The sequence below is a fragment of the Triticum aestivum genome, unplaced genomic scaffold, assembly GCF_018294505.1.
Source record: "Triticum aestivum cultivar Chinese Spring unplaced genomic scaffold, IWGSC CS RefSeq v2.1 scaffold187199, whole genome shotgun sequence".
NCBI classification, from domain to species: Eukaryota; Viridiplantae; Streptophyta; class Magnoliopsida; order Poales; family Poaceae; genus Triticum; species Triticum aestivum.
Window position 1 is genome coordinate 1 of NW_025230652.1, and position 10,684 is coordinate 10,684.

A 10,684-nucleotide genomic window follows, 5' to 3' on the forward strand; every position below is an offset into this window, starting at 1 on the left:
GGCGCTGGGGAAGAGGGGATGAGGCGCGGCCGGTCGGCCGCAGGGGCGACGCGGTCGCGCGAGCTCGTCTGTTGCTTTATGGGCGTGCTTGTGTGTGGCAGCTATTCTCTTTAGCCATGACAATTTTTTCCTCATGTACCGCCAAAAAGTATGTGTGTGTTTGAGTGTGCTTCTCAGCTGTGGTTTGGAAAGCATGTATGGGCCGTTGATCTAATGTGATCATGATCCACCGCTGCTCTCTCCTTTTTTTTTATTTGCCTTGAGGCTAATAGCTGGAAATTGACAAGAGAAGTCCAGTGCTGATGGAAATAACAGCTGCACTGTAGGATATTTGGTCTAAACTAACTGCATTCCAAGAAGTTGCAATTTACCTGATGTTGATGATACTGGGCCTGGAATTCTTTGCTGAAGATGCGGGACACATACGGCAGCTAAGTCTGCAGCTGTAATGGTACTCGGAAGAAGACATACGGCAGGAGATCACATTCTTAGCTTGTACTCCCTTCGTCCCATCCCATGATATAAGAACGTTCTTGACACATGGGACGGAGGTGTCAAAAACGTTCTTATATCATGGGACGGAGGGAGTAGTTTTTTGCGGGACTTCCAACTCATTTGAATGTTTTCTTTTTCTTGTGAAAGTATTTGAATGTTATTTATATGGCCGAAAATAACGGAGATTAAATCAGAATGCCGTAGCAATTTGTTCTCGGTCTACAAGTCGTTTTGATGTTTACATGTCTGAAATTATTGCTTTAGAAATTGTGATGACAAAGACTGGGCTTTCCTTTCCCTGAGAGCGAGGTGCCCTGGGAACGAGGTTGCTGCTGCTGTCCAGTTATTTTTAGTGGTTCATATGAGCCACAGGACTTGTCGTCCTCGCAGCAGCTGCTTACCCCAAGGACTTGATTACTGCACTCGTAATTGCAGGAACGCGTACGTCAGGAGGCTGCATTCTTGGCTTGTAGAGCAGTTTTCTGCTGAACTTTGAAGTAATTTGAATGGTTTTCATACTGCTGAAATTACTGCCGATTAAATCGGAATGCGTGTGACAGCAAGAAAACCAACTTAAATTTTCTTACCCTGAGCTGAGGGTGAGGTGGCTGCTGCTGTCCACTACTTTGGTCCATATGCGACACTGGACTGCAGGCACACACTCACATTCATGGTTACAAGAACTTAGCCTTAGCAAAAAGATAAAAGTGTGAACACCGCCGTCGACACAAATTCCTCTGCAATCATCATGGTCTCCATATACTGAGCCCAAGCTTTTAATCAGTCACAAGCGTTCATACTCTTTTTCTCCGGGAAATAGGATTTCATTCATCAAGTGATGTGGTGACAATCAGCGGCTGAAGAAAACAGAGTACTCTGCATTTTTTACACCATGCTTTTTGTGTGTGTCCACCTGAAGTTTATTACAGTTCTTCAACCCTATATTCGTGCTAACAATATTTTAATACCAAGTGCAAATGTACTGATGTACTCGAATAGTATGTGTCTTCCACGAAGATAATTACGTTTCAATTAACAGTTGGAGATCAACATCCTCTAACTGCTAAATATTATTACATCTTTCCACATAAAACTTCACATGACTGGGAAAACATTAAAACTTGAGACATTAAAACTTCACGGAGTCAGGGACTTTCATTGCCCTGAGAGTGAGGTGCCCTGGGAACGAGGTTGCTGCTGCTGTCCAGTTATTTGTAGTGGTTCATATGAGCCAGAGGACTCGTCGTCCTCGCAGCGGTTGTCTACTTCTGAAGATGCGAGACTGGACGGTAGCGAGTCTACAATCGCACTCGTAATTGCAGGAACACGCACGGCAGGTGGTTGCTTTCTTGGCTTGTAGTTTTCTGCTGAACTTTGAGGTCATTTGAGTGTTTTTTATACGACTGAAATTACCGCCGATTAAATCGTAATGTGTGTGACAACAAGAAATCAGCTTAATTTTGCTTACCCTGAGCTGACGGTGAGGTCAATGCTGCTGTCCAGTACTTTATATATGTGACACTGGACTGCAGGTGACTGAAATTCCAGAGATAATGTCCATCGCGACTCGACTGAAATTCCACAACTCAATTTCTTACCATGAGGCTGAGGTTGCTACTGTTGTCCACTGATTTGTAATGGTCCGAAGGACTCATAATTTTTGTAGCAATTTACTTGGTTACACACTAACCTGGACCGGGACGGCAACAAGTCTACAATCACATTCATGATTTACAAAACACCAGAAAAAGATCACCACCAGCAGCTGTAGAAAATGGATTTCTCTGCATTTCTTACATTATGTTTTGTTTTGTCATCACATAAATCACCATAATACATTCTTTCAACCATGTATTCATGCTAACAATGTTTCAACACAAATCCCAAATAACACTTCAGTTTTCATGAGCTATTATTCATATATTCGAATAATATCTGCCTTCCAGAAAGATGATTACATTCAGCCAATTAAGCAGTTGGAGTTCTACCTCCTCTTTAACTGCTAGATTTATTACATATTTCCACATAAAAGTTCACAGGATACGGGATACATAAGAATCCGAGATCTCATCCTCCTCTGAGATCTCGGTCAGCTCGGATAACAAAGGGTAAGAATCTGGAACAGCGGTGTGCTCATCATCACAGAAGAATGGCCTGGAAGGCATCTGCAGGCCATCGAAGCCACCTTCCAGCATCTCTATGACTGTGCTCATCGTCGGCCTGTCATGAGACTTCATCTGGATGCACCATAGTCCAACGATGCACAGCTTCCTCTCCAACTCATGCATGTCAGCAACGGGAGATATCTCACACACTTCTTGTTCAGTTAGTCTGTCATACACCCATGACGGGTAGTACGCTTGGCTTGAGTTTGGTGCATTTGGATCGGCGTTCCTTCTTCCTCCAGTCATCTCCAGCAGCAGCATTCCGAAGCTGTAAACGTCAGACTTGCTCGATATGACACCGAAGCTCCTAGATATCATCTCAGGAGCTATGTACCCAATAGTTCCCCGTAGAGCTCTAGACGGCACAAAACTGTTGTCCCTTGGGTATAGTTTGGCGAGACCAAAATCAGCAACTTTTGGGACAAAATTGCTGTCAAGAAGGATGTTGTGTGGCTTGATGTCAAAGTGTAGAATCTGCATCTCACACCCCTGATGCAGGTAGTTGATCCCTCGGGCAATGCCCAAAGCGATCTCATTAAGCTTGTCCCAGGAGAAACTTTTCACGTCTGAGAAGATGTACTTGTCAAGAGAACCTCGAGGCATGTACTCGTATACGAGGGCCCTCCTCATCTCTTCGGAGCAGAATCCCAAAAGATGAACCACATTGACATGGTGGATCCTGCCAATGGTAGAGACCTCACTGATGAAGTCTTCTCCGTTGCAGTTGGAGTTACCTTCTAGCATTTTGACCGCAACATGAACATTGCCTGGTAGTAGCACACCCTTGAACACAGAGCCATAGCCTCCTTGACCCAATTTATCTCTGAAATGGCTTGTGATTGCGATGATGTCGGTGTAGGCGTACCTCGTCGGGCCAAGAATTTGTTGCATACGGAGGAACTTCTCAACTGCATCAATAGTTATCCTTGTTTTCCAGTACTTGTAGACCAGGAAAATCAACAGAGACAGAGGCGCCAATATGAACCTGCATAGGACTGCCCAAATGAGGCAGCAGAAATGTATACATCATATTGATGGTGCAAAATTACGGATTACACAATATAAATTAGATCATGGTACAATAGGAACACTCTTCCGATTACCATGACTGGAACCTACCAAAGAACAGCTTACACAACAGGCTAAAAAGGAAAACGGATGATTATTGTTGGTAGAAATTTTTCACTTACCAATAAGTAACTTGATGATATTAATAGCAGGTACAATGGTTTGCAATCTCAAAAACATCTTTGGCTGGCAGTGGTAACCCTCATCGCGGTAATAATTTACGCAGTTGAAGAAATGTATCTCACTCCAGAAATAGGCATGAGCCCACTTCAGGATGCTTGCATCAGATATTTGCTCCTTGAAGTATCTGCAAGGCACACCATTACACAAAAAGGAAATTAAGAAGGGGACACACTTCTTAGATAAGAGTAAACTGCCAATCCTTCCACCAACTAGTTTAAGCGGGTGGTATAGCCACCGATATTTTAGAAGATGCACGTGTGTGATGATTCGTGCGGGTTGTGTTTGTTGCCTAAAAGGGAAAATGAGGATGTTTGGTTTTCTGTGCACATAGTACCATGTAATTCAACCAGCTTTGCACTTTGGACTAGCTTTTCTATTCAACATATGTGCTCTGACAACTGGCCCTACCCGCAGATGTTCCTTTTTAGACAAGAGATGCTATGGGCTCATAAATAGAAATAGAGAGAGTTAAAGTATCCATGTTGGATATGATTGTGTCCTTCTAATTCATTAGTGTCCAACTAAATTAGCAAATGCTCCTAAAGTACTTAGTTTAGTCAGGAGTTTATGTTGAGATCCGACTTGTCGATCGAGTTGTCCTTGTCCTATATAAATAAAAATGATCCGTATGTACCCGTTTAGTCAAGCAATGAAATAAAGAAAAGCTCTCCAAGTCTCATAGCCTCTCTTCCACGTTAGGGACGAGCACTGTCGCCTGATTGTTGAAGATGAGGGCCCTCTCCTGGTCTTTGGACTTGTATACTCTACCTAAGTTATCTTGTGGAACAAGGTCCATAACATCAGCTGTCACACAAGTGGATGCACAAATTCAATCGGCTTAGATAAAAAAAAAATCTTGCGCGGGGTAACTACAGCCCCCTGCTGAAGTCACCGTGCTCTCCACTCCTAACCCTAACTCCCTACCCTAACCACTGGTTGTCTCGCTCGACTCTGCCGCCGCCGGCTTCACCGGCCAGGTTGCCTAGCTCACTCAGCTCTGCTGCAATTCAATATGTGGTGTAATTATAACCTAGTAAATTACTGATATTCCCTGGTTAACTGCTTGCAGGCTCGACCGCCCCCTAGCGTGACTGTACTCTTTTGAAGCTCAGGTGGCTTAACAGGTCACGTTAATTATTATTTTTAAAGGAAAGGAAGTGAACCAAATTCAGGAGGAAATAGAATGAGAGGGTGACATGGCTGCACTCCAGAGCACAAACTCACCTGGTTGAATTGTTCAGGCATATATTAATGGCTTCAGAGCAAGTCCGCTTCCCGTACACATTGATAGGAAACTGAACAGAAAACCCATTCTTTATAAATCCCATGATATCTGCATAACTTGCATTCCGTACTACTTGTTGGCTGTCAGAGGAATATCGGTAGTCACCAAAGGGGACCATGGCCAAGTAGCCACAAGAAGATTCAAGATCTTGAAACACACAATGGTGGGGAGGCCACCATACATAAACATGTGAATTGCTCCCGCTCAGGCATGTAACAGCCTTGTACATGCTGTTATTAGTTATTGCTCGTGAACAATTGGTGAAACATGCCCAGTTGGCTTCAATTGCCAAATCAAGATAGTAATGTGAATCAATGAAGCCGTATGTGTAAGGACCTTGGTTCCACCGAGGAAGAGGGCAGCTGCTGTTGGCATTAAAATTGGCGTCCACAACCCAGAAGGATGAATCAGTATAGTTGATGCCAGTAACATAGTATGTTCCAGTGTTGATGTAAATTGTAGCCTTGCTACTGCTACAAACCAGCTCATATCCTTCAGCACCACACCCAGGTGGGTCGCCTGGACGTCGGAAAGGATACCGTACGTCTCGGAGAGGCCCGCATGAAAAACTTAGGCACTTGTCCCCTCCCTGGACATCTTCCAAAAGAACTACGAGCACAGAGAAAACAGTCAGGGCTTGCAGGGAAATAGAACAATGATACACACCGGGCTTCGCCATGACAGCTTTGCAGATGCTTGAGTACTCCCACAAGGGAATTGATGTCCTAGTTCTGGAGAAGATTACTTGATTATATAAGGAAGGCCTAGCCTGATTGGGATACTACTGACTTTGGAATGGAAAAAGAAAATCGCTATTTGACCATACAAAAAACAAAGCTGGAGCTGAAATTTTTTTTGACTGAGCTGCCAATTTAGTAATCTTCTGCCCCATTTACTTGGTAAGGGTTCATAATTTCCAGAAGTGACAATGACAGCATGCTAGAGTTTCCATGCAGTGCCCCTTGACGCACGGCAGAAGTGCTTGTAGTCAACAGAAATTTCTCTGCAGGCACATATATAGCTATCAATACAGTATGAATCTGATCAAGAGGGTGGCAATCACAGTACTAGAACTTCCACGCATGAAACTGATGGAAGTACTCGAGTTTCAACACGGTTCTAGAATCCTTGGCTACGACTACTGTGCAGTCACTCTCGAGTCACTAGAACACAGCATGAGGTTGCATTCACAGCAGGAATTCAACCATGATAATTAAGGCGTATGACTATATATCGGAGGCACAACTCTGGTTGCTACCTGTGAAGCTAATTAAGCAATCTAGAGCTACTATTTTATACTTGCAGTAGCTTGCTTGCCTTCATCTCCATTCCTCTTCCTCTACATTCCGGTTAGAGATACACCAAGATGAGTAAATTCCTTGTTGCAGCTGTCCTGCTATCTCTCGCCAACCATGGAGCTGACATGGCCACAGCGTGGGATGATAAAGATTTCTTCAAATACTGTCCACCGTACAGCAAACATGGCCCGGAGATCAGGTTTCCTCTCCGACTTAAATCCAACAATACATCATCATCATGCGGCGGACCATGCGTGGGGATGGAGTTAGCATGCTCTGGCCAGGACACCATCCTTGTTCACCCAGTACTTGACTACTTGGCCGATGTAAGGTCACTGCCATAGATTACAGTAGGAGTGCCATGAATATCACCCCGCTTTTATACTCCTCATCTCCCTGTCCGCTCAAGGAGCTCTTCTCCAGAAGCATACCGATTGATGCCTATGAAGAGAACCAGGGCCCATGTCCGGTCACATTTTATGAGTACAATACAACCCTAGTATGCTGTCCGAGAGAGTTCACGCCAAGCAGTATTGATGCTGCGGATAGCATTGCTGGCCCAGTGTCCTGCCTTAGTAATGAAACTCACTTTTTGTATTTGGTGGACGCATCTGAGCTCATTTCCATTTTTCCACCGGATTGCAAGGCGTGCTCAGATGCCGCTGTCCCCATACCATATCTCTTCAAGTCAGGTGCGGAAAGAATACTCAGCTTTGCTGAGATAACGCTGCACTGGTATGTAACGGGCCAAGGCATCTGGTGCCCAGACTGTGAACGCCAAGGGAGACACTGCGCATTCAGCTCGCAAAGGAATCAAACATTCTGCATGCCTCATGCTCATGGTATTGCTTCTAACTGGCCGAAAGTACCATATAGTTGTACCTAGCTACCTCGTTTATTTTGTTATAATGTTTTCAATTATATATTATTTTGACAGTTTCTAGTGCGCCAGAATTCCTCAAAGATTTGCTATATGGTGTTTTGGTTCTTTTCTTTGCTTCGTAGCCTTGCAAGCATAGCTTGTTAGCTTTTATTTGTTGCCTTTCGGTTTTGAGTTTCTTTCTGGGTTTGGTATGTATCCATTTTGCACAATCCTTAATATGAATTCACATGCATTTCATGCTTGGCTGAGAAAAAGGAAAATAAATCATTTGAGTCGCTAGTTTGAGAATTCACATTGAGGCGCCCAAATATCATAAAAGAGACCCTATATAAATAATTAAGCTGAAAGATATTATGTTTTATTCTTCTATCATACTCCCTCCGTTTCTTTATATAAGGTGTACTTGTTTTTTGATGAAATTCCAGTATGTAAGTTGCATTTCTTCTAATTCCTCATAATTCCCTTGTTAGCCTTTCAGAAAAAATGGAAAATATCTCTCTTCTGATTGTCTGTATCTCTCCTTGTAGCAAAATAATGAAAGTATCACTCTGTCGATTGCATGCATCTCTTACTTTCCTGGACTAATTGATTTACTTATCACTAATCAACAAATTTCCCAAGGGTAATTTAGTCCTAGCATGTCTATAATTCCGTGCCTTGGTCATCGTGCTGAAAATACTACACCTTACATAACGGAACGGAAGGAGTATCAGGCACGGTCCATTGCTACACCTTACATAAGCTGTCTGAAATGTCTTATAAAAGTGAACGTAGGGAGTACTATAAACCGCACAAACACACATACAGGAGCAAAATAGTTTCTGCACACTTCTTTTTTGTTCAATAAGCTATTATCCATATCTCATTATACTTTTTTGTATTTGCAGGTTCGCGTATCAAAGTTATCGCGGGTACAGTTGAAACCCATGTCTTTCTGCACTTCACTTGAAGAAGAAAAATAAAAATAAATAAATATTTCCATTATGCATAAAATTCTTCTAATTGGTCATTGGACTCTTACGTTATCTTATACCCATGATGTCAATATGCTTATTACCTATTTATTTGTTTATTCAGCTACATCATCGGTGGCCGCATTTGTTGTTCTTTTGTTGACGGTGGCCACTGCACTTTATCTTTCACTGAAGACAAGATATAACGAAGAGATACATTTGAAGGTCGAAATGTTTCTCAAGACATATGGCACATCAAAACCCACAAGGTACACTTTCTCTGAAGTTAAAAAGATGGCAAGACGGTTTAAGGAGAAAGTAGGGCAAGGGGGATTTGGAACCGTATACAAAGGCGAGCTGCCAAATGGAGTGCCCGTGGCGGTCAAAATGCTAGAAAAATCTACAGGAGAAGGAGGAGAATTCATTAATGAAGTCGCAACCATCGGGAGAATCCACCATGCAAACATTGTCCAGCTCCTTGGCTTTTGCTCAGAAGGAACTAGGCGCGCTCTTATTTATGAATTCATGCCTAATGACTCATTGGAGAGGTATATATTCTCGAATGATTCTAATATTTATCGACAACTCCTGGTACCCAAAAAAATGCTAGACCTTTCTCTAGGCATTGCCCGAGGAATGGAATACCTGCATCAAGGATGCAACCAGCGCATTCTCCACTTTGACATCAAGCCTCACAACATCTTGCTGGACTACAACTTCAACCCAAAGATCTCAGATTTTGGCCTAGCAAAGCTATGTGCAAGGGACCAGAGCATTGTTACTTTAACTGCAGCAAGAGGCACAATGGGCTATATTGCACCGGAGCTATATTCAAGGAACTTTGGGGGAATATCATACAAGTCAGATGTGTACAGTTTTGGAATGCTGGTGTTAGAGATGGTGAGCGGAAGGAGGAACTCGGATCCAAGTGTTGGGAGCCAGAGTGAGGTCTACCTCCCGGAGTGGATATATGAGAAAGTGATCACTGGGCAAGACTTGATTCTTACTTTGGAAATGGCACAGGAAGAGAAAGAACAAGTCAGACAGCTTGCCATTGTGGGACTATGGTGTATCCAGTGGAACCCAAAGAATCGACCCTCAATGACAAAGGTGGTAAACATGTTAACCGGGAGGTTGCAGAATCTACAGATCCCACCTAAGCCGTTCATCTCATCTGCAAATCATCCTATGCCCTAAAGCACGGAGAACAAGCTGCCATGATTTGGTAAATACTGCAGACATGCACTCAGTCCATGTGTTGAACAGCAATGCATAGCACTACAGCATGCAATAAATTTCCATCTTTCCACTGTATTAGCACCTAATTGTATGAATAATTGTATGTCCCCATGTAATAAAATAGTACTACTAGGTATATTCAAGAACATATGAGAACCACATCGAACTTTATTTGGACTATATGACTGTTAAAAATACGGTGGTTCGTTGATTACCTTGTTGTGATGTTCCGCTGATTTATCTCCACTCGAGTAATTCCTTTGATTGCCACTTTGATTGCCACTTTCATTGTGCAGAGAATATGACAGGATCACTTTACAGGTCGATTAATCGTGCCCTGTTCCTTAAAATCTCAGCAATCCATATCCATAGCACTAGCATGGAATGTGTTTCGATCTTCCCCCTCTACTAGCACCTGCCAGGTGTGATGCGTAAATATTGGAATAGTACTAGTAGCTACTTGCAGCATATCAGAATCAAATGGAGCTTTATTTTCTGCATTTATTCAGCGGTTCCAGGCTTCAGTATTTTCTACAGTGCATTCCTCATCAGTACAGAGATGCTCAGATCGCCAGATTATTCTAGAAACAAAAAAAAAGATCCTGTAACTAATCATACTACTAAAAAGTAAAAACAAAGGGAGAGCAAAGGGATTAGGACTACTCACCATGGCATGGCAGACAGCTCCCGCCGGAGTCCCTCGCCAGAGCAGAGCAGAGGATTGGGGAGACGAGGAGCTCGCTTAGCCGCCGGCCGATTTGAGCGGGAGCTGCCGGCCGAACGCCGGGGCAATCGCCTGCCGGCAGCCGGCCGCCGGCCGCCGTCTGCCACCTAGGGTATAAACGGGCCCCCGTTGCAAAAATTGTGGACATTGTCTTTCCCTTTTGGGATGATGATGGATGGATGGATGGATAAGCCAGAGTTGGGCTTATGGGTCGGGCTCCCCTGCAAAAATGAAGATATACAGTGAAATGGGCCATGGAAACAACGAAGAGGGCCGGAGAAATTATACAGTGGACTGTTGGACGCTGGAGAGAACCATGGAAAGCTCCTATTCAAACATTCCTAGTGTCGATTTTGCATATTAATTTCAAGAAATTCCATAACAAGTCTTG

General features: G+C 43.4%; 1 protein-coding gene and 1 pseudogene across 1 annotated transcript; one reads left to right on the top strand and one right to left on the bottom strand.

The window, feature by feature from the left end:
* Nucleotides 1-2,333: 2,333 nt before the first annotated feature.
* LOC123175626 (LEAF RUST 10 DISEASE-RESISTANCE LOCUS RECEPTOR-LIKE PROTEIN KINASE-like 2.1) lies at nucleotides 2,334-10,450 on the bottom strand. The gene is made up of 5 exons (XM_044590253.1): nucleotides 10,237-10,450; nucleotides 9,785-10,150; nucleotides 5,136-6,199; nucleotides 3,851-4,035; nucleotides 2,334-3,655 (listed from the first exon to the last, which is right to left on the bottom strand). Exons 3-5 carry the CDS (start codon nucleotides 5,873-5,875, stop codon nucleotides 2,529-2,531), a joined length of 2,052 nt encoding a protein of 683 aa, XP_044446188.1. The 5' UTR covers nucleotides 5,876-6,199; nucleotides 9,785-10,150; nucleotides 10,237-10,450; the 3' UTR covers nucleotides 2,334-2,528.
* LOC123175627 (rust resistance kinase Lr10-like) lies at nucleotides 6,526-9,643 on the top strand (annotated as a pseudogene).
* Nucleotides 10,451-10,684: the final 234 nt, after the last annotated feature.

Excerpts from the sequence above, each read along its gene's own strand:
- LOC123175626 (XM_044590253.1), bottom strand. The coding sequence starts at position 5,875 with ATGGCGAAGCCCGGTGTGTATCATTGTTCTATTTCCCTGCAAGCCCTG. Across the intron at positions 4,036-5,135 it reads TGCCTGAACAATTCAACCAG|ATACTTCAAGGAGCAAATAT; the intron begins GTGAGTTTGTGC and ends TGTGCCTTGCAG. Across the intron at positions 3,656-3,850 it reads TATCATCAAGTTACTTATTG|TCCTATGCAGGTTCATATTG; the intron begins GTAAGTGAAAAA and ends TCATTTGGGCAG.